Raw genomic sequence first — 25,307 nt, forward strand, 5'->3', positions numbered from 1 at the left:
TAATTAATTTATATTAACTCATCTTATTTAAATTTTAGTTGAATTCACCAATTAAATTCTATTAGGCTATAATTGAAATCCATTATTTAATAACAATTCATTCCATCTTTTAAGATTGATTTTTGGGCCCTTTTGTTTCACTCCAGCAGGCCCAATTCTCATTTCCTCCAGCCCATTCAATTCCTAGCCCACTAAGAACTCAATGCCTTCAGCAACCCATTCCAATTCACAACCCAATAATTCCCAACACAATAATTCCCAGCGATCCAAACATCATCCCAGCCCATTAACCTACTGACCCGACCCAACCCTTTTTCCCCTTTAATTTCAATACATACAGCCGCAATACATACCAAACCGATCCTACCCGCCCCTGCGTCTTATTCTTCTTTCACGAAACCAAACCGACCCTATGGCGTTTCTTCTTCACGCCAAGAATCCCGGAAATCTAGCGCCCAGTCGCATCAATCCGGCAAATCCGGAGAAAAGTTGTCGTCCTCCTCGCTTGCAACGTCCAACTACCCTCACGTCCCCTTTTCAGAGATTTCTGAATCTCTCCACTGTTGCTTCGAAAAGAGCAATTCAAAATTCAAATTACAATCGTTTCACACTAATTTCCGTCTATATATTCATCTCTTTGGGTCACAATTAGGGGGGGAAGAAAAAAAAAAGATTAGATTTTGGAGGGGAAGAATTCACATACAAAAAATAGCTTAGAAAGATCACTTGGTTTTACTTGCTGCTCGAGTTTGAACTAGTGTAGTAGAAGAGTCGGGAAAAGTTGTCCTCTACTCGTCTGTCCTGGTCTCGCTGCTCACGGAAAGGTAACCTCTTCATCTCGTTTATTCTTACTTAATATCTACGAGATTGTGAAATCTTTGTTTCTGTTTGGCTAATGTTGTTCGAATGAGGAATTTGTTTTTATGCCAGCCAATGGCCTAACTAGTTTCAATAGATTTCTTAGCAGTAGTGTAGTAACGTTCCTGCTAAGCTTCTCGACGTTACCCGTATTTGTTCAAATCTTAAATTCTTGCATAAGTTTCATGTGCTCTAGTTTTGGTTTAAGCTTTTCAAAGTAACACCCCACCCTTTGCTTCTCGTTTCCTTTTTGAATGATGCGAGTCCTGTTTTGCTTTCTTCATCTTGTTTACATGTTGTTTGAGACTCCTTTGTATCTCTTTTCGTATTAATATTCTGCTTGAGGATAAAAACCGTTAATTATTGGAAGTCGAGTTGATGTAAGGTGTAGGATTTTATCTTGTTTTCGTATTTCAACCTATCTAGTTCTTGTTCTCTTTCCAGTTTGTTGTCTATTTTCTCTTTTCAAACTACCTCAGCAGATTGATTTATTCAGATCTCCAATCTCTCTAAGTGCTTTGGAATCTCTTCTTGTGGGTAAAATTTGAGCTCTTGAAATGTGTCAAGCGTAGTATATGTTTTTTTTTGTCTTGTTTGGCTGCTAAAATTATTAAGAGGACTCCTAAATAGCATGGTCTTAATCACTATTTCGCTACTCTTCGCATGGAATTTAATTTTTTGTCATTAGTCGCTTGCTTTGATAGAATATAAGGCCACAACTTCTCATGAGTATTGGGTGTATAATTCCTTGCGTAATGACACTAGTTTCTTGTGCGGCAACGGTTTACTTCGGCTAAAAAGTGGGCTGTTTTAATCAGATCTCGATAAAAGTTTTTTGATTCATCAACTCATGTTTAAATCACATCATGTTTATCTCTATAGTTTGTGTCATTGGTTAAGAATGTAACAAGTTCCACTTCTCTTAATATATTTTACTTGAAGGCGAGGTAACCATTGCGCGGACTATAGGATTTACGTGAGAGTCATTAGTACCGAATACTTTGCGTCTAAGTTTACTTTGGATTCGACAATATGACTCTGTCTATGTGCTATATTCATGGACCTACTCCCAATTTTTTTTAGCAATTTGTTTGTTGTTACTGATTGGTATGAAGAGTCATTGTAAATGTGTGAATTTTAGTCGTGATCATTAGCATATGTATCATATGTCTATTACTACTTGCAAGTGACAGTTAGGAGTATTTTAAATCCCCACTTAGATTTATCTTCTTTGTTAGTTTGAACTAGGTCCCTTTTTCCTCCCTTCTTTTCTGTTCGTTTTGTTTTCTTTGATTTGGAAGATATCAAACTCTAGATTTCTCATACATGTATGTTAATAGTTAAGTCCCTGTTAAGAGAGTAGCATGAATATTATTATTATTATATTTTTTATTTCTCATTCCATGCCTTAAAGTTCCCATATTTTGTATCTTTCTTTACTAAGAGCATTGGTACGTGTTGTTACATTATAAACTTGGTTTATTATACTTATTAAAGTAGTATAAGCTTAAATGAATGTTCATTCAACACATTTCCACATTATTCAAATACTGATTCATCTTTTCTTTATTGGGTTATAACTCACACAATGAGTTTTCTTGGGGCTCCACCCTTGCATATCCTTGAGTCTACCGAATCAGCCTTACATTTGCAATAAAAGAGCAGCTGAAATAGGTTCTCGGAAAGCTGAAAATGGTCTATATACATGTTGTATACAACAATATACAGGTTCAGCGCAACAAATATGTGGCCAGAACGTAAAATACAGGGCTGAGGCGACATATAGACGTTCGGAAGCAAGATATACATGAAAAAGGCTGATATACATGCCGATATACACTGATATACATCAAGTGTATACAAAAACGGGATTGAGTAAAATTCCCAAAAACAGTAGCGAATTTGGCCCAAGAAAGGCCCAAATTCAATTTCTCCCTTACGCTTTAATTATTTAATTGCGATTACTTATTATTTGTTGTTTAACTCTAACTTTAGAATTTTTAATTAACTTAGTTGAATTCCCCAAAAGATGAACCATATTCTTTATGTTAGTTTCTTTAAAAATAATTCATTTTATCAACTCTTATACTTATTCAAATATTTTATTTTATTTTAGTCAAAACTTTCACATATCTTTATTTAGATTAAAATAATTTCTTGGTTTATCTACCAAGTTGGTTCGAATTATTATTTCTAAAAAAAAATAAAAAATGACATAAATAATTTTAATTAATCTAATTTTGTTAAAATCCTAATTGACCAAGTTGTTTCAATTAAGATCCTATTTTCTAAAAAATTAAAAATTATTCTTTATTGAACTATTTTTATCAAAGTTAATCGAATATCGTAAAATATTATATATTTCTACGTTAAATCATTTTCGTAAATTTTTAAAGACACGTTCTTTAAGGATCTTCTTCATTTAAATCATTTTTTTTTACTCATTGCAAAATTGTTCTAAGTTAAAGTATTTTTTTCTTTTTCTTTTTCTTAATAAACTTTAAAAAATGTTAGTCATAACCTTTTTCATTGATTAATAATAATAATAATAATAATAATAAAAAAAGTGTATACTTACTTAAGTCGTTTTTCTCAAAAAAGGTTAGTCAATTAATAAGAAATGATTTTCATGTTTTAATTTATTAAATTGGTTTAAAATGAATTAAATAAATTCTAATTAATCTAGTTTTATTAATATTCCAATCACTTGTATTTCAAGACAAATATTTCATTTTGAATCCCTTTTCTCTAAAAATAAAATAAAATAAAATGTGTCATTTATTTATTTTTATTTTTATTATTTTTTAAAAAAAAAAAAGATTAACCAAATATTGTAAGTTATTCTTTTTATGTTAAATAACCTTTTCTAAAAAATAGTCAAAATATATTTTAGTCAAGTCGCAGGTCAACCGCATGTTAGCGGACATTTCGAATGCTTAAATCCTTCTCGAAGTGTAAATTGAACCCCGAACCTTCTTTGGTATTTTCAAATGATTTTTCTGTTTAAATCTTTGAAAATTATAAGTTTTCTTGATTTCTTTAAAAAATTAAGTGGCGACTCTTCCTAAGTATTTCTCAAATTGTTTTATACTTAGAACATTTCAAAAAGTGATTTTTCTAAAGGTTAGGAAAATTACGACACAACAGCTGTAATGGTGAAATATAAAATAAAGAACAACTTCAATTTCAGAGTGAAAAGATCGGATAAAAAAAGGTATTGGACTGTTTTAGCTCTAATTTGATTTGTTTTTCTTCAGTTTATGCATATAATTAGTATAATTCTAGTTTCTATTGTGTTTGATACATTAGTCTAATTAGTATATGTATTGTATTGATAAGTTCGTTGGTGTTTGATGATTTAAACAAAATGGTAAGTATTATGATTGTTATTATGATTGTTGTGTTCTTTATTATTACAGTTACATTAGTTGTGGAAAACTTTAACAGTGTTTTTGTTATATGACTTAATCTAATGAAAAATGTGTACAGCTATGTGTTAGTTTGCTTCAGTGATGAATGTGGGTGGACTTTAAGGTCTTCGTGTAGAAAGAAATCTGATGTATTCAAAGTGAGGTACTTTAAAAATGAACATATGTGTTCGATGCGGGATAGGATACTTACGAAAGTACAAGCAACAGTTGGATTTATTAGTGGTGTGACTGCCCCCAAGTTGTTTAATCATAAACAAATTCATACGCCGCAAGATGTAATTGAAGATATTCGAGCAATATATGGGGTTGAAATATCATACCAGCAAGCATGGCGTGCTAAGGAACGTGCACTGAAAATGCTAAAGGGTAAACCATTAGAAGGATATAAGCAGATGCCAAGATACATATGGATGCTAAATAATGTGTATCCAAATTCATATATAAGGATGCAAAAGATGGAAAATAATCAATTCATGTATCTTTTCATAGCACTGCGGCCATTGATAAGAGGGTTTGACTATTGCAGACCAGTAGTTGTAGTGGATGCTGCACATCTTGGCGGGGCTTACAAAGGTACTTTTGTATCAGCGAGCACACTCGATGGTGCAGGTATGACTTTTGTAATACTGACATAATTTTGAACTTTGTTTTCAGTGTATAATCAATGTATCTTAGTGTAACAGTTATGTATAATATAGTTAAATATGTGCTGCTTTGTAAATAGGTTGCATATTACCGTTGGCATATGGTGTTGTAGACACTGAAAATAACTGTTCGTGGACATGGTTCTTCGAACAATTCAAAAATGTATTTGGCGAGCGTGAAAACATGTGTATTGTATCAGATAGAAATGAAAGTATTATGAAAAGTGTAAGCATTGTGTTCCCAAATATACCTCATTGTGCATGCATATGGCATCTTTGGAAGAATGTATGTTCAAACTTCAAAAGGAGTAAAAACACACTAAGTGATATAATTTACTCAATGGCAAAGGCATACAGAAAGGAAGATTTTGATAAATTAATGGCTAAGGTGGTGAAAGTTGATCATAGGGTGAAGGATTACCTTGAGGATGCTGGGTATGAGAAGTGGTCAAGAGTTCATTTAATAGTAAACAGAGGTAGAATGATGACTTCGAACATCGCAGAGTGTATCAATGGTTGCCTTGTTGATGCACGTCGGTTAACTATAATAGACTTCTTGGAGGAAGCTAGACTTCTATTTGGTAGTTGGAACTATAAAAATAGAGAAATAGCGTCATATACAAAAGACACATTGGGCCGAAGATTTGAGGAGGTATTGATTGTAAACGCATCTAAAAGTTTAAAGAAGAAGGTATTTATCAATACCCCTATTTTTCTATTTGATGTATCAACATCTCTGATTTGCATTGTTTGAGAAATGATATGTAAATGTCATATTATGTAATGTATCAGTAACTTCTAATTATTTTCAGGTTGTCCCATCGTCTGAATATATTTTTTTAGTTTATCAAGCCGGAAGAAGATACATTGTATGCCTTGAGCGGAAAATATGTACGTGTGGAAGATTTCAATATGATGAGATACCTTGCGAACATGCAATTGCAGTTTTGAAGCACAAGAATGTTACGGATATGCATCCATATTGCTCTGATTACTACAAGCCGGATGCATTAGAAAAAACCTACGAGGTTGCAATGGTTCCAATCCCAGATAAGGAGGATTGGACCGTTCCAGACTATGTTTTAGATGAAATTGTCTTGCCACCTAGGTACAGAAGGTTGGCTGGACGATCAAGGAATCNAAACAATTTATTTTGTTGTTCAACTAAATGCATTAGTTCATAACAGTGTGCCAATATTATATTAAATATAAAATTATTCTTATTCTGAATGTATAAATTGCGAAAAATAATTATTGTGTAAATGAATAAAATATTGATTCAATACCATGATAATGTTTTAAACAAAATTAAGTGTCCCAAAATTTACTTTTGCAAACGTGTTTTGTATGTATCATATACACCACATTATGTTGTATCATATACACTGAAGACTATTAATGAAACACACATTAAAACTCTTAAAACTGTATTTGATACATTTATAATTTTGATATATTTTACCTTAGCAGTGTTGAAGTTCAATTTAAAAGTTTGTTGTGTTATGTTTTTGTAGATTTACATAATGTATCATATACATTCGTATAATTTAAGTGGCTTATACATAAATGTACTTGGTATATGTGAATAACACTCACGCATAATATACATTACGACTTATGTATCATATACATCATTTTGTAAGTAAACTATCAGATTACTTAAAGTCAAACAGTGATGATTGTGGGGCTTAACGTTATAAAGCAACAAATTTATCTAAAGCAATATAGTGAAAACACAATTTTAATAAATAACAAAATACTGTACTATATTTTTAGAGAAACACATAAAAAAAAGTGAATTTGTCTTCAAAACAAAACAAAATGAAAAGTTGTTCATGCAATCCCTATTAAGTACTAATCTATGTTAACGAAATCTTGTTCAGTTGGTGTTGTGAATTGACCCTTAGGCTTTGGTGGATCGTCATTCTCACTTATGTATCCACCCTTGAACTTGTCGCTGTCGTATCTCCACAACAATGCTGCATATCTATTGCGAAGATAATTTGGTAGATGGCCATCAATATCAGGTGGTATAACAAGTTGGTCACTCAAAAACTCTGCAAATGTAGCTACATATAACCCGCAGTCCCTACAACAAAATGCAGAATAAAAATTTGTAAAAAAAACTTACACATATGATTGTAGTCAATAATTTAAATACTTACATGCTATCCTCTTCTTGTTGCATGATGCCTTGAACGTATTCAATATTGAAAGGAACATGTGACTCCAAAAATGTACCAGTTTGTTTGTCCTTATATGCATCAAGTTCTGGCCAGATTGTCCGCTCATTTTTTTCAAAGAAACCACTGTCAAGGAGGTAAGAAGGTAGCATCCTTGACAACTTTTTTATCTCCTCATAATGTTGTTGTTTCCTTGTACCTATAGAAGAGTTATACACGCGTATCAACCTCCGATTCAATTCAACAACAGCTAACACCCAATGGAACTTTCCATCACAATTAACCGGAATGTAAACATCGTCCACAAGATGCCATGGTAATGCAGCTGGTATTGAAAATCCTTTCATGACGTTGGCTATTGACCTCTCATGTACAGATACAGCTACAGCACGATCAATGTGTTCTTGGGTACTAATATCATCATCAGCCACATTGTTATAATACCTTTCATGGGTATTGTTGATATGTGAACTGAACAAACAATTGACTGTTGTGTATCTGTATTGATTCATGCTGCGAAGTTTTGATTTTTTACGAAGATAGTAAAAAACAACATCCAGGTGCTACACAAAACATTATAAACATAATTATACATTTAAAAAGAAAAACATGAAAATAAAAAGTTAGATATTGAATTAATATGTATATAACACCTATTAAATGAATGTATCATATACATCAAGATAACTATATATGATACATTTCAATTTAATGTAACAGAAACATGAAATTTACATATACATGTCATATTTACCTGATCAGTCCAGCAGTTTTTGGGCTGGGACATGGCATAGAACCAATTTTTATTGGACGGAAATGCAACAACATAATCCATCATTTCAAAACCTAAAGAAGAGGCTTTTGCTCTGTACTTATCCTCTGTTGGTTTCCTGTTTTATAAAGTGTAAAGAAAAGATGTTATTTAAAAGTGCAACAAGATTTGTAATTTCAAAATTGAACAAATGTAGTAAAAAGTATAAAACTTACTTTTTGGCATGTGTTTTGAGAAGACCTGTAGTAACCCACTGAATAAACTCATCAATCAGATATGACGGGGCTTGATTTGTGATCTCACAACCTTCAAATGGAAAATCTGGACGGATTACATCCTCCGTGACCTCTTTTCCTTTTTCACTTGACCCAAATGAAGTCAAATAAGGAGATTTGCAGATTTTTGAAGGCATCCTGATATGTGCAAGAGGAGTAATTGTATTACGTCGGACAACAATCTTTGTGATTGGAATATCAGTGGGTAATTGACTGTCCGAAAGTAAAATTTGGCTATTGGTTAACTCATGTGGATTTGCTGCACTAACTGGTTTAACAGGAATAGGCAATCTTCCTAGATCAACAATAAGTGTATGCATGCCTTCTCGAGTTTCAGATGATATTGTACCAGATGTTGTAGAATCCTATATGATTCAAATTGATAATTAAATAAGATTTGATAAACCATATGATATATAAATGATACACATATAATTATCAAGACAGATTACATATAGTAGACAATCAATTTTATTTAGACACACTGATATGTATCTTGCAATGGAATGTATCATATATACATATAATTAAAAATGTAAAGTATCATACACACAAAAATTTGATGTATACAAATCACATAAATAAACTGCAATGTATCATAATCACACTTGTATGTATCTTGTAATGGAATGTATCATATACACATATAATTAAAAATGTAAAGTATCATAATCACACAAGTAAACTGCAATGTATTATAATGTCACATTTTGATGTATCACTACAAAGTTGATGTATACTAATAGTCAATTTATGATGACAATAGTACCTTCTTATGCTCAGTTGTTTCTGCAGTATGATGAACATTTGCATCTGATGATTGAAGTTCTGAAACTTCCTTCATTTCTTGATGATTCTTCAATGTATCTTCAGTCTGTATTTTTTTGAACAAGTTTTTTTCAAACAAAATATGTTACTGATAAATTGTTTAATTAGATATCCGCAATGAATAAAGTAAAAATAAACATGATCTTCAACATCAAAATCAGATACACCAATGTCTTGGTCATTAATGGCAAAATCCATCTGTATCGATGAGGTTGGTTGTTGATCAAAGTTGCAGGTACTTGTTTGATGTCCATCATTGACTTCTTTACCGGAAACTTCAACAATGCACGGCGTAGACTTGCCGCCCAAATCCTTCATGAATTAATTTTTTAACAAAATCAGCTATGAAAGTTAAAACACACAAACAAAACAGATATACAACACAATACCTTTGGTTGTTTGTCGTCCTCCCTATTCCTAGAATTCATCATCTCAGAGTGGTTTGCCTTTATCAAATTCACAAGATACTCAAATTTACTGTAAACCTATTAAAAAAAAATTAACATTCAGTTTTATATTTATGAATAAGCAAAAAAATATAAATTAATATCATTACTTAGGTATTCCTTCATATGTTGTTTCAGTTTTTCAATATCGGGATATACAGACTTATCTTTTTGGACTTGTGAAGAGACATGGGAAAAAGATACATTAGCAGGTGGGGTAGGTGCTTCATCCGGCATTGAGAATGACTGGTTTAATGGCGGCCTTAACTGCTCTGGCAATTCAGGTTCCGACACTTTTGTTTTAGGTGTATTAATTTTCTTTCTCCTTTTGGGTGGTGGTGGAGATAATGTACCAGACACATGTGATGATTTTCTCAATAAATGACAAGGAGGGCTTGTTGAGAAATCCTCAAAATCTGAAGTGGAAGCCCTTGTTTGCACTTTGTTTGGTAGCACTGCTGTTGTGGATGGTTCAGGAGTATGTGCATCTTGAATATCGAGTAAATCAAGGGCCTCAACTTCATCTTGTGTTGGTACAATGTTTGAACATGCATTTTGCATTTTAAAATGGTTGAATGTTATACAATATTATGTCTAATACAAAAATTGTTATTTACAAAAAAAAATTAGAAAGCTTATTGAAAAACAGTTAATTGCAAATTTAAAAGTAATGTTACCTCGAAGAAAATGCTAGACATAAACTTTTCATATTTTGGCTTTACAGCCACGACACTCCAATTACAAATCTTGGGAATACCATTCGCTACTTTAACAATAATCTCTGGATTTATACTAGATGCACATTCGTAAATCCATACATTGAGTGCATAAGGCATACCAAATAAGTGATACATCTGTTTGCTTTGGTTAAAGTCTTGCCTGAGTGATGTAATTAGCTTATTGAATGCAATCTTTCCCCAAGGATACAATTCATACGTACCATCTTCGACCATTAGAAAATTTTCAATCTTTATGGAGGTCTCACTAAGATGGCATAAGATGAAAGTATTGATGAAGTATAAGATTGTCATCTGAACGGCGTCCTGTGTGGTATCCCAATTACCCATTACAAAACGTTATATCAAGCGACTCTTGGTTATACCTGCATTTGAATCAGGGAAATACCTTTGTAGTAACCGGCTCGAAGTGGATTTCGGATATGAAAAATCTATCACATTTTCTTTGCATTTAAGGCGAGTTACAATGGCAAATTCCTTTATACCAAACTGCAATACAATCCCGTTAGCATGTCGAACATGCAATACATCTTTGTTATCGTGTTGCACCTCCAACAACAACAAGCAATTAGTAATCTATCCCTGGAAATTACATTTCGAAATGTTCAAATATGGTCCAAAAATTATATTCTTGAACATTTCAACGCCTTCTTCATTTATGGACTTCTTGATTTCATTCACAAAATCAAAATTGAACGTTGCTCCAAATCTCAATGGATGTGCTGGTATTTTTTTTATAACATAATCCATGCCATGTTTATACTGAAAAACAAAATATATAATTGTACTTGTCTAATCTCAAACAAATGATGTAATTAAGAGAGAATGATAAATTGAAGATAATTTGTAAATTCAGTAAATACGTTATAGTTTTATAATGACATCATATCAAACACGTCGTCAAATGCATAAGATACATGAGTAATTAACATCAGCCCAACCAACCAAATACTTGAATTATTTTCAGGAACAAACTGTAAAGGACACTAACAGTATATTGTACATGAATTCAATACATATATGTATCAGGCATTCATTTTTAAGGATATATATGAATGTATCAGATACATCATATGCATCAACAAACAAAATCATGAACTGATACACCTTCAAAACTGTACAACACATGATGCTTTTACTGAATTTGAAATTAAAATGACTGAAGATACATGAATGATAAAATTAGTGAATCTGTCTTCATTGTTAAATGACTCTTAATTCGATTTCACAAATCACATGCATCAATGTAAAACTAAATTTACCGATTACAAATCGATATTGTTCTAACATACTATTAAAACATTGAATTGATAAGTAATGTATCTTCACTGTAATTGAATTTTAACAATTTCAGTCCAAACACAACCAACACCATAACAAAACCATAAAAATATAAAAGTTTGTTTAAACACATACCTTAGGAAGTGTGGGTCTGGAAACAACATATGTCACCTTTCTTCCCTTTTTTGGGGGGTTTCTCCAACCTTTTTTTTTTGTTTGACAACAATCTCGTCATTCATTGCTAATGGGTCATGCAATCGCTTGGATTTGTTCTTAGTATGAGAAACACCAACACTATCGGATGGACCCTGTTCCATATGTATCAGTACAAAGCACGAAGAAGACAACAATGGAGAAACTTAGAAATCAGTACAGTTGAGGATACTCTTACTGAAAATCAAATTGATTAGAAATTTGTTAAGAAGTGGAGAGATTTTAGGGATGGAATGGAAGAGTTTAATTGTTAATGGGAAACGTGTGTGATGGCTGAAAAAAAGGAATTAAATTTGTAAGGGAAAACGTGGGTATTGGCTGAAAAAAAGGTGGAAAATCTTTATGTATCTTACAGATTTTATTAATTGGGGGAAATAAGGGATTTTTGAATTTTTTGAAATAAGTAGGGATAAATGGATATTAAGGTAAGTAAAGGAGTGTAGTTAAGTAATTTGTCCATAAAGTTTTGCTCAGATGCTAATTAAAAAACATAAATATTCAAGACAAAACCTTAAAATCATAATTATAATGACTTGGACCATTAAGAACCTCTTCAAAACTAAAAATGAATACAAAGTTAAAATAGAACAAGAGATAAATAGCTCATAAAAAATCTTACTATTGTGCTTGCAACATCCATTAGTGGTTGACTTAAAGAAATAGTGTGTGTTTACACCCTTGCTTCTGAATCCTTTTTTTTTCTCGCGATCGTATGGAAGAGTACATAAACAAACTAAGATAAATATAACCAAAAACCAAAAATCATTTATACAAAATTTAATAGAAGAATAAAGTAAAAATATTCTCAAATTATCGATTAAACATCTTTAACTACAGATTATTTTCATTTCACAAAGGAAAAGAGGAAATTAATTGAAAAGAAAAGGGAGCCTAACAAGATAAAAGAGAATTACAACTGAAAAATATCACATGACATGACTATAAAGTTGGATTAAAATCATATAAATAACGTTTATTTAGAAGTGTATGTCATTAACAAAAAAAAAAAATTGATCATGTATCCTATACAAAATATTTAAAAGATTAAAAATTTTGTCATGGTTTCTCAAAAATGTCTCTTAAGCGATGGAATTAAGGAAGACAATTCAAGTAAAAAAATTACCATGATATATCCCAAAAGATAAAATCGTCCACAAAACTTAAAATTGATATTTTTTTTAAAAAGGTCCCTGGATTGTGGATTATATATAGAAGATACAATACATGACTTATATGAAAGAAATCAAGTAAAAAATAGTTGTTATTAGTGAATGAACAAATGAGAATAATCCGAAGAAGCAATGTAAATATTGCATTTAACCAAGGTTGAACAATATATAAAATAAGAAACAATGACCGGTCTTAAATTACTTTCTCTGCATCTAGAATATCTAAAGAATAATTAGACTTTCACATTGACATGACGTAATCAGTGACGACGTAACAAGAATTTTGTGAAGGGTGTTTCAACTTTGGATAAATAAACACTCTGTATGTCCCAATTTGTGTGAAAGGAAGGAGTATGAGGTTCATTACACTTAGTTTTGATTTTTAATATGGTATATATTCTTCAAAAAAATTAAAATAAAATGTATATATTTAAAGACTACAAAGAAAATACTATAAGTCGATAAAATAACTAATGGTTCAAATTATAAAATTTTGAGAAATTTATGATTAGCAAATTATTTGTAACGACCGGGTTCCATCGTTATGGAAAAGCCAACGGGGAAAAAAATTTGGGCCAAAAACTTTTTCGTAGTATCTTGAAATTTTCCAACCTAGTCCAGATTTGAACGAAATCGAAGTGTTTGAGGTGTAGGGAAATCCGGTAGCAATCAGGTGATTTAATTATGATTTTGATTACATGAGTAGTTAGGTAAGTCATTAAAGAATCCGTACGACTTTACGGAATTAAATTCGGGCGAGTCGAACTCCTAAAATTGATCTTAGCATGAACGGTATTTTCTGAGTGTCGTTGGTTGAAGGCGTGTTGTGAAATGGGGGTTTTGGAATTCTTTAATTAGCTTACTATTTTGTGCAAGCCGCTTTGGCAGTGATTTCGATCGCCAGGGCAGGGCCGTTGTGGCGAGCCAGACGCGACTTAAAGTCGTTAATAAACCCCAAAACGTCTTTATTCTGCAATTTTTAAATTTGAGAGCTAAGGAACGAACCCAGGTCTTTTCTTAACAGTTTTCCACCATTCTTAAGGCTAAAGGTAAGGTTTTAACTCCCTGAATCCGTTTTTCGATCTGTAGAACGTAATCTAATGGGTAATTATTGATGGGGGAGAGTTTTGATCTGGAATTCATGGTGGAAACAACCCTATTTTGGGTACTTGGGATCATGGGTATGATCTAGGGTTTATAGGATCGTTAGTAATTTGGGTAATTAGTGATTGTTTATTGATTCCCGTATTATATTGATTGTTTGTAAACCAAGAACAAGCGGAACAAATCCGGAAAGGGAAGAATCAAGTTTCTTAGGGTTTCAAGCTTGTTTCGAGGTAGGTGATGGTTGTGATTTCATGTTGTGCGATGTATGTTTGTTCTTGCTTCATTATGATACATGTATGTATGCGAATATTGCATTATTGATCACAATAATTGAAATTGAGGATAGATGATTGATAAATGTCATGAATTATGACTTGATTGTATGATTGGGAATATACTTGTGATTGTGATTGTGGCTTGTTGAATGGATCGGGTGTTGCGTTCTGACACCCTAACTTGGATCGGTTGCCACGTTCCGGCATAAATATGGGATTGGTTTCAACGTTCCGACATAAATATTGGATCGTGTACCACGTTTCGGTATGCTAACAGTTTGGGTTTGGGTTCCATGAGAGGACCAATGATTTGATATAATTGTGTGTCTTGAGAAATGTGAAAATGTTCGTTGTTCGTAAATGAAGATGATATTGTATATGTTCGATATATGCATGTAATTATATTGTTGTATTAACTTATATATGTTACATTTAGTGGGATAGTCGTGTGATCCTACCAGTACACTGTGGTTGTGTATTGATACTGCACTTGCTCTTTCTTTGTTGAGTACATGACATCTTCAGGCGGCTATCAATAGACCTCGCTTAGAAGATCAGTGATCGCCGATTGAATTCAAGGGTGAGCCAGTTCTTCTAGGCTGCAATGAGTTCTCCTTTCGTCTATGTCCACATTTCGGACTTAGACTTTCTAGTTAGTGGATTTTTTCATTAGTTTGGGGTTGTGACCCTTCTTGTTTAGACTTGTTGAACTTTAGATGTTTTGGTACATTGACTTTCAGGTTCTAGGTGTATTTTCCACATTGTTTAGTTGTTAGATCTTTTGGAAGTTTATGGGAACTTCAGTTTTAGCTATTTAACTTGCTTCCGTAACTTAAATGCTTTAGTTTTTAATTTAGTGGCTTGGTTTGTGTTATAGTAGTGGCTCTCCCACCGGAGGATTAGTATGGGTACCAATCACGACGGTCTGGATCGTGATATTATTTGACACTCCAAACAGTAACATCTTTATATAAAAAGGAACAAAAAAAAAGTAAGAAAAGAATGAATCAAATAAATTACCACGATATATTGTAAAAGAGAAGACACACTCTACAAAAACTTAAAATCAAAATTATGAAAACAGGTCTTGGCTTGTCGGTTTATATAGAGTATACATGACAAGAGCTATAGGTAAAGCAACAATTTTTAGCAAGTCAATGAATAAACAAGAATGATCTAAAGAAGTAAATCTGATTTTTGAGATTTTTTAAGAAAGAAAATTATCACATATAACAAAAATTGCATATTTTATAAATAAAAATTGACTAGTCTTAAATTAGTGTCTCTGTGTCTTATATTATTCATTGAAATATTATAATTTTACATTGACATGATGTAATTAGTGATTTAATTAGTGACAAAATAAAAGACATAATTAGTGACATCTAATCAGTAATATAACTCGGAATATTTTAAAGGGTGTTCAAACTTTAGATAAGCAAATACTTTTTTTGTTTGAATTTTTGTGAAATGTTTTAAGTATTGTAACGATCCTCATAATCATTTTGTGTTTTCTACTTCTTTTCCTTGTTTTGTCCCTCCTCGTAATTTTATTATTACTTTTATGACTTGTAGAGATGGTTCACACAATACTTGATGAGTAGTTTCTGGTAGGGGTGTACAAAATCGAACTGAAAATCGAATCAAACCTCAAATCAAGTCAAATCGGAAAAAAAATCCAACTAGTGGTTGGTTTGACTTGGTTTGGTGTTGAAAAAACAAACCCGACTATATTTGGGTTGGTTTGGTTTTAACTAAAAAAAACCAATCCGACATTATATATATAATTTTAAAATTTTATTTTATACATAAAAACATTTACTTTGATATAATTTTTAGAATTAATTACAAAAATCTCACCTTTTAGTTTACTTATTACCATTATCCCTTATAAGTTTTACAAATCTCCAAAATCCCTCATTTGCACGCATCAGATTAGTGTATCTCGCCCATCAGATTAATGTATTAGCGCATCAGATTAGTGTATCTCGCGCATCTACTTAATTATTTTTTAAAAAAAAAATTAAATTATATGAGTGAAAACTGAAAACTAACATTTTGTTAATTTTTGCAGATGAATGAAGAAACAAATAAATGGCCTTATGATTTTCCTGCATCAATAGATTATCTTCATGCAAATCAACGTGGCTCAGTTAGTGGCCAATTAATGGTTCATGACTGGTAATTATTTTCTTAAATTCTTATTATTCTATAATTAGTGAGTGATTTAACTAAAATCGAATTTAACGTGTATATATTAACAATATAAAAAACGAAAAAGAGTAAGAAATACCCTTAACTTATTGGATGTGACTTATATTTGTCATTCATTAGTCTGACGTCTAGCTCATAGAATCCTCCATCGTTATCTTTTGTCTCAAATTTACCTATAAATAATTTAAAAGTTCCAAATATGCCCCTTTGTACTAACCGTGGGTATATTTGGACTTGCGTGCTTCAAATTATCTCATTTGTACGTATGTTTTTTTATATTATATAAGTTAATTAGATTATTTATAACTTAATAAATGTCTTTTTAGGTACATAAATGTTGATGCTTTGCCTGCATTATATGCATTTATTGGACTTGCTGAACCTGGACTTGTTGGATCTTGGCAAAGTGAAACCAAGGTAATGTACTTTTTTTTGTCTATATTTTTATTTTATTATATATTATATATGGTTACATTTAAAAATTCATAATTAAATATGTTATTTATGTATTATTGACAGGGTTATCAATTTTGGACTCAAACTGATGATTCTGGTAATTTCAAGATAAATAATGTTAGACCTGGAATTTATGGAGTATATTCTTGGGTCCCTGGAGTTATGGGAGATTACAAATTCACTTCTTATATAACCGTTACGCAAAGTACATTTTTTGTTTCATTTTATATATGACAATATTTCTTAAATGAATATAATTTATTTTTTTTAAAAAAAAAGTACTTTTGACATGTACCAATAGTATCTTTAGAATTTTTAAACCTAATATGCAATGTCTTTTCTTAATCGATCGAAAAGAAAAAAGTGTCATATAATGTAGAGTTAATAAAACACTATAGTATAATAAAATTTCTAACTTATATAAATTTATTTTTTGCAGGAAAGGACACAAACTTAGGTCAAATTATATTTGAAGCTCCAAGAAATGGTCCAACATTATGGGAAATTGGATTTCCAGATAGAACTGCTAATGAATTTTTTATATCTGATCCATTGCCTGGTCTTCAAAATTATTTGTACACTAACACTACCATACATAAGTAAGTACTGCGGGGTCGATCAATCACTAATATTTGCATTACGTAGACTGTTTATATCTATGACCCTTCCTTAAACCTTACGTGAACGTGAGATGTTTTATGCACACTAGACTGTGTTTTTTTTCTAATTTGATTATCATGATATGTTGCTAATTACAGGTTTAGACAATATGGTTTATGGGATCATAACACTGATTTATATCCTAATGGAGATTTAGTGTACAAAATTGGTGTTAGTGATTTTCGAAAAGATTGGTTTTTTGCCCATGTAAACAGGTAACTATTAAAAAAAATTATTTATTTGTATATTTTTTTAATAATTTATAATAACTTCATGTATTTTAATTTTTTTTTTTTGATTTTTTTTATATTAATTGCAGGAGGAATAATGATAGGAGTTTATCAGCAACAACATGGCAAATTGTATTTGATGTTAAAATTGTGGATTCTAGTGGCACTTATCATCTTCATATAGCTTTGGCTTCTGCATCTTATGCTCATTTACTAGTATGGAATCTTCATCTCCACTCTCAATACTCAACATATTTTAGTTTATAAAATTCATGAAGAAAAAACTAATTAAAAAATTAAAGAAAATCAAATATCGATCGTGTTTAAGTTTCATGTACTGAATCAATAACTAACTAGCGACTAAAAGTTTATAGTACTTCTAATCGCTAGTCAGTTATTGATTAATTCTGATTTTGATTCTTATGATATATGACTCAACACATTTAACTTTTAATTAGTTAAAATGTTTGTTATAATTGGTTTATTTTTATGTAGGAAGTATATTGTATTTGGACTACTTTTACATGTATTTATTACCATCATAAATGGTATAAAAGTTAATAATTCTGAAAATTTGTGAATACTCTCAAGTAAGGGAATGGTCAAAAATGCACATTTCAAGTAATTAATCATGTATTACCAAAATTATAATTCAAATTTACTAACAATAGAAGGAACAAAAAATGTTATTTACCCTTACGTATAGCTTTATGTTACACGTATTGAATAATAATATACATGACAAAAATCTTATTTTAATTTTCGTTCTAACTTTTTTGTTGAATTTTCATTTTTATAGGTGTGGATAAATACTCCATCAAAACCAAGACCATGGTTTTGATAGTTCATCAATTGGGATGAGTAATGCAATAGCAAGACATGGAATTCATGGATTATATATGGCTTTCGATATTGAATTTTCAGGGACACAACTTTATATTGGTGAAAATATAATATATTTGAAGCAAGCATCAGTTTATGGCCCTTTTACTGGACTTATGTACGATTATATTCGTCTCGAAGGACCTTCAACAAACTAGAAAAAAAAAGGATTATTTTAATTTTGTAGGTAGTCATATTTTATTTTATTTTATAGTTTTCATAGTCAATTTTTTTTTAATAGAATGAATATTGTTCTTGAGAATAATGTTTTTATTATCATACTCTAATAAAAGTTTCTTTCTTCATATTGGTATTTTGTTTTCGTTTGTTTGTTTGTTTGTCTGTCTTACATTTAATTTATTATCTCTATGAACTAGAAGACTACAAAGAAATATAATACATTGTATTTTTTTTACCTATTTAAATTATCACTAAATTTGTACTAAAAACAAATCTTGATGTTAGGTTGATCAAATATTTATTCTTAGTTGATAATAAATGTGTGCAGATCAATTCAATATTAAGGTATGTTTTAATATAAAAAAAATAATAGCTTAGATAGATAAATGAAATATCAGATAGATATAAATTATAATTGTTTAAATACATTTTTAACTATTAACTCTAGATTTTACTATCTTCACCCTTGAGCCGCCCTTGAATCGACACATGTATATTTTATGTGAGGCTTTTTTTTAAAAAAAACATTTTTTTCTATTTAAAGAATGACATTACCTAGTGATTGATGTTCTTTTTATTGTTTAATGTGATTATTTTAAGCAATATTGTTATTCTATAATATTTGACAAAATTGATTCTGTCGAATGACGTGTGGGATTACCAGAAAAGAATATCAAATAATATAATTAATGAATTTATTGGATGTGTTTCTTGTTAATAAATTTAATACAACAAAAATCTGAATCAATCAGATCAATTAATTTTATATGTATTATATATTTAATAAGATATTATTTTTGATTGGTAGGGTCGATGATCCATTTGTTGTCATTTGTCAACCATCCTAATAATAGTTGTATGGAAAATGACTCGCTCACTATTTTAAAGAGCTAAAATATTTTTGTTTTCAAATTATTGTTTGTCATATATATTAATCTCTGATCATTTTTGGAATTATGTGGTGAAGTCAACAAATTACTACGTGAGTTGCAATTTTTTTTTAAAAACTTGTACTAAAAATATTATAAGTTACAATTTTGTACATGTCAATTTCATGTAAAAATACTATATATTAAAAAGCGAATTATAACTAACTGATATGGAACAAAAATGGTATATTTACTGTAATAGTACAAGTACACTATTTTGGTAAAATTCTCTTCATTTTTTTAAAAAATAATCATTTTATACCTCACATAATATATATTCTTTCCGTTTATAAACGATTGACCTAATTTGACTTGACACGAAATTCAAGAAAATAAAAAAACTTTTTTCATTTTTATGGTCTTAAATTAAAATTATGTCAAGTGTATCAAATTCTTTTTTAATTTTATGCTTTAAACATACCATGTCAAAAATTAAAGTTAAAATATTTCCAAAAAGGAAAAGGCTGGTTTTTTTAAAATCAGACTAAAACAGAAAAAAAATCATTTTTTTCAAATGGTGGCCGTATAATATAAGACAAAAAAAAACAGCCTTACAAATAAAATATACTAAAGTTTTTTCTGTTGGTCCCTAGGCTACTTGCACTCAAAATAAAAAATCTATTTTAAATGAGGAAAAATAACAACCACTTCTTTTCTACTCCAACAATCCCTCATCATTGTGGTGTGTAATTCAAATTTAGTTAGGACTTTAATGCAAATTCTAAAAATCGAGTCGCAAGAAAAAAAGGGATATACTTCAAATGATGAAATGACAACCACTACTTTTCCCTCTCCTATAATATTGCTTTCTCTTTCTTATATATTATATGCTATTTAGTATAGTCTACATTACTCAAAAAAATCAAGAATCAGCTAAAAAAAAGTAATATGGAAAAATCACATGAGAATGAACACCCAATTAAGGCATTGGGATGGGCAGCTAGAGATACTTCTGGGGTACTTTCTCCTCTCAATTTTTCAAGAAGGTACAAATTTTATTAATTTTTCCGACACGTGAAATTATAAATACGTTATTGTTATTGAGGTTTAATTTGAAATTTGAAATGGATGCAGAGAGACAGGTGAAAAAGATGTGCAATTCAAAGTTATGTGTTGTGGAATTTGTCATACTGATCTTCATCAAATCAAGAATGAATGGGGCATCACCAAATATCCAATTATACCGGGGCAAGTTTACTTATCTTTATTGTTTTTTTTAAAATTTTATGTTTTTTTGTGATCGTCGGAAAATTTTAATGTGTATAACAAAAAATTGTACCTATTTATGCAAAAAGTGTTGAATCGTCAAATTATTAGTTTCATCTCCAAATTATTGACAGTCTTAAAAATATCTTGACTAACTTAACTTAGATACACCATCGATATACCTACGATCTGCCACATGACATAGCAAGTGGTCTCAAAACTCTAGTAGGAATATTTGACTCTTAATAAAAAGCCGAGAGAAGTGTTGAAACACCCTAAACATGACGAGAATTTAGGAGGGTATTTCACCCATGTTGCAAGATCGGGAGTGTATTTAAGTTTAGTTAGTCAAGTAAATTAGTTTCTTTAAGGCTGTCAATAGTTCAAGAATGAAACTAATAATTTACACCGAATTTAGAGATATTTTCAATACTTCTCTCCATATATTTTTATTAAAATTCTTGGCTCCGCCACTTACGATATCCATTTTTCCATTAAGATCTGCAAGAACATTCATTACTAGCATTCTGACTACTGTCAGAGATACTACAAACATATTTATATTTGTGGGGAAAAAAAATCCTAATCTGAGCTACTTCCAAATTCCTTCTACGTTGCTCACTCTTCAAACATGCTTTTGGGTACGTAATGGATCCTCCAAAATCTGATACGATGCTTCAATATTTTTGAAGAATCCGAACAACATAGATTTGCACTATGTGGTAAACAATTTTGAACCTCAAGAAGATTATGTAAGTGGATGTTGTTTTTAACACCAAACAAAACAAATAAAAAAACACTTGGATGGAAGGGGTAGAAGGCGGATTGATTTCTCAGATGATCACTCAAAAAGTCATATACTTTTTGTGATAATAACTACCAGCTCGATTAAGTCAACTAAGAAATGTGTAGCCAAAATCCAAATGTATAGTGAAATTGATTAACAAGTTATTCTTGAAGGTCAATATAGTTTTTGAGTTTATGAGATCAAAATTTATGTCAATCTCAATTGATTTTTCAGGCATGAAATTGTTGGAGTGGTAACTGAGGTTGGTAACAAGGTAGACAAGTTCAAAATCGGAGACAAAATAGGGGTTGGATATCTAGTAGGATCATGTAACGAATGTGAAAATTGTACAAACGATCTCGAAAATTACTGTCCTGGACAGGTATTGACAGCCAATGGTACTCACTCTGATGGAACCATCACTCACGGTGGTTACTCCGATCTCATGGTTGTCAACGAGCATTTTATTGTTCGTTGGCCTGATAATTTGCCAATGGAAGCGGCTCCCCTGTTATGTGCAGGGGTCACAACTTATAGCCCTTTGAGATATTACGGACTAGATAAACCTGGAATGCACATTGGTGTTGTTGGTCTTGGCGGACTTGGACATATGGCTGTGAAATTTGCCAAGGCATTTGGGACCAAAGTTACTGTCATTAGTACATCTATCAGTAAAAAAGATGAGGCAATTGAACGTTTAGGAGCAGACTCATTTTTGGTTAGTCGTGATCCTGAACAAATGCAGGTCAGTCGATCAATCAACTTAGCTTCAATCACAAATTTACAATGATATTCATGTGACATAAGTATGAATTTTCGTTTGCACATGTAAATACGAGCAGGCTGCAGGGGGTTCACTTGATGGAATCATTGACACTGTTTCCGCGGTTCATCCTATTTTTCCTTTGCTTAATTTATTGAAAACTAATGGGAAGCTAGTGATGGTTGGTGCCCCAGAAAAACCACTAGAGTTGCCGGTATTTCCATTGCTTTTAGGTACATTTCGCGTAGTATCTTATTCTTCATTTAAGTTCTGACATGTCCGTTTGATTTAATTAATAACTCAAGTATGTAATGTGGAAAACAGGACGGAAACTAGTGGGAGGGAGTGCGATAGGAGGGGTGAAGGAGGTGCAAGAGATGGTNAACCATCACTCACGGTGGTTACTCCGATCTCATGGTTGTCAACGAGCATTTTATCATTTGTTGGCCTGATAATTTGCCAATGGAAGCAGCTCCCCTGTTATGTGCAGGGGTCACAACTTATAGCCCTTTGAGATATTACGGACTAGATAAACCTGGAATGCACATTGGTGTTGTTGGTCTTGGCGGACTTGGACATATGGCTGTGAAATTTGCTAAGGCATTTGGGACCAAAGTTACTGTCATTAGTACATCTATCAATAAAAAAGACGAGGCAATTGAACGTTTACGAGCAGACTCATTTTTGGTTAGTTGTGATCCTGAACAAATGCAGGTCAGTCGATCAATCAACTTAGCTTCAATCACAAATTTACAATGATATTCATGTGACATAAGTATGAATTTTTGTTTGCACATGTAAATACAAGCAGGCTGCAGAGGGTTCACTTGACGGAATCATTGACACTGTTTCCGCGGTTCATCCTATTTTTCCTTTGCTTAATTTGTTGAAAACTAATGGGAAGCTAGTGATGGTTGGTGCCCCAGAAAAACCACTAGAGTTGCCTGTATTTCCATTGCTTTTAGGTACATTTCGCGTAGTATCTTATTCTTCATTTAAGTTCTGACATGTCCGTTTGATTTAATTAATAACTCAAGTATGTAATGTGGAAAACAGGACGGAAACTAGTGGGAGGGAGTGCGATAGGAGGGGTGAAGGAGGTGCAAGAGATGGTAAACTTCGCGGAGAAGCATAACATAACGCCAGATGTTGAAGTCGTGCCAATGGAGTACGTGAATAGAGCAGTGGAACGTCTTGTGAAATCGGACGTGAAGTATCGTTTTGTTCTTGACATTGGCAATACTTTGAAGAAGAGTTAATATAGGGACATGTTGTTCTTGTTGTGTGTTTGTATTTTAAGCAAGAAAAAATGGTGAGTTCTTGAGGGAATTACTAAACATTCCTTTCTACTACTCTTATGCTCCATTTTATATGACACGATAATAAGTTTTCGTATACAATTTTTTTTTAAAAAAAATTTCCATCCGGTCTTTAATATATGTTTTGGGGCCCAACCACCGTACAATTGAAAAACGATACGACACAAGATCAATTCTGGTTCTTCTTTCTATCAAAATAAATCATATTCAAAAGCACACCACCCTTCTTACTTTACAACCAACCTTCGACCTAAAGTTCTTTTAGAAAAGGTCGGTGGGGCAATCAAAGAGACTTGCTTTTGATGTAGAACTGGGGGAAGAATTATGGCTATAAAGGCCCTCACCCTCTTAGGCACATGGTTCTGAAGATTAAATCACAAAGATGTACGAAAGATTAGGCAGAAGAAGAACTATAGCTAGAATTTTTCGTCTCTTCCCTTGTACCAAAAGCAAGTTCGAAACATAAGGATAGGGCTCGTCTATTATAAATTATTAGTTTACGGAGCTATCTCAGATTTCTCGAGTAAGGAGAAGGGACAGGCTTGGAAATCTACGTTCAGGTTGGAAAATTCCACGTTCTTTTTAACAAAGGCAACATTGTAATCAGACCGGAGACTTGAATCCAAGACTTTTGATTAAAATTGGAGGAATACTTATTAGTACTCTACCACAACCCTTGTTGTTGTAAACTTAAACTCTTGTATAAAGTAGGAATAAGAGCATTTTTGGTCCATAAACTATAGGTATATTCTGATTTGGGTCCTTTGAGATATCTACTAAAGCATATTTAACATTCAATTAATCGAAACATGTGTTTAATCCTTTTATCTAAGAAGTATATGTCATATTTTGAACTACTTTTAAAACTATATTCCTTTCAAATATGGAGTAACAGTACCAACTTAAAAAATATATTCATGTTGAAAATAAAAAAGGAAAAAAAAACTATTTAAAGTGGATATTTTTTGTTTAAATGATACAACTAGATATTTCAAATAGTCATGTCTCTCTTTTTTTTTTTTTTTTGCCTTTTTATTTTCTGAATTGACCTAATAGAGGACCCATAATATATATGTCCTTCTTCATTAATCTAAACAAATAAATGACTTATACTAAGTTATATTTGAAAAAAAAATGCACCGACAGCTTTTATCCCCAATTATAATGAATTGAGATATTGCTTTCAATTGGTAGGGTCGATGTTGTATTTATTAGCCTCCTTAACGGGTAGCGATTCCGTGATGGTCCTCCAAACAATCAGAATAAGGTAAGCTTGAAGATAATCTTTGTATTTAATCCTTTTTATTGTATGGATGAGGTCCGATTTTTCGACTAAACCCCCCCTAAACTTCAACTTTTTTTTTTTTAGTATTTTGATAGAAATTTATTTGATCAAAATATTAGATTCTTATTCTTTTTGCAAATTTGTGAATATTCAAAAGCAAACAAAATAGTAGAATCG

General features: G+C 31.5%; 2 protein-coding genes across 4 annotated transcripts in view; both read left to right on the forward strand.

Annotated features, from left to right (window-relative positions):
• Window positions 1–25,307, forward strand: part of LOC125866229 (acyl-coenzyme A oxidase 3, peroxisomal-like) — a 287,150-nt gene that overhangs the window by 214,684 nt on the left and 47,159 nt on the right. The window lies entirely within an intron of this gene.
• Window positions 20,562–23,862, forward strand: LOC125866244 (8-hydroxygeraniol dehydrogenase-like). Of its 2 annotated transcripts, none has more exons than XM_049546578.1 (5): window positions 20,562–20,756; window positions 20,845–20,958; window positions 21,998–22,508; window positions 23,338–23,491; window positions 23,583–23,862. In XM_049546578.1, exons 1-5 carry the CDS (start codon window positions 20,659–20,661, stop codon window positions 23,783–23,785), a joined length of 1,080 nt encoding a protein of 359 aa, XP_049402535.1. In that variant the 5' UTR covers window positions 20,562–20,658; the 3' UTR covers window positions 23,786–23,862. The 2 variants fall into 2 exon arrangements, with proteins under 2 accessions (XP_049402535.1, XP_049402534.1); XM_049546577.1 differs by lacking the exon at window positions 23,338–23,491 and adding an exon at window positions 22,606–22,759 and having other exon boundaries at window positions 20,566–20,756; window positions 23,583–23,858.

The sequence above is a fragment of the Solanum stenotomum genome, chromosome 5, assembly GCF_019186545.1.
Source record: "Solanum stenotomum isolate F172 chromosome 5, ASM1918654v1, whole genome shotgun sequence".
Lineage (NCBI taxonomy): Eukaryota > Viridiplantae > Streptophyta > Magnoliopsida > Solanales > Solanaceae > Solanum > Solanum stenotomum.

What these genes read in the sequence shown, in the direction of transcription:
- LOC125866244 (XM_049546578.1), top strand. Translation starts at nt 20,659, where the DNA reads ATGGAAAAATCACATGAGAATGAACACCCAATTAAGGCATTGGGATGG. An exon ending in CCTCTCAATTTTTCAAGAAG is followed by an intron (nt 20,757 to 20,844) that starts GTACAAATTTTA and finishes AAATGGATGCAG; the next exon opens with AGAGACAGGTGAAAAAGATG. An exon ending in GTGATCCTGAACAAATGCAG is followed by an intron (nt 22,509 to 23,337) that starts GTCAGTCGATCA and finishes AAATACAAGCAG; the next exon opens with GCTGCAGAGGGTTCACTTGA.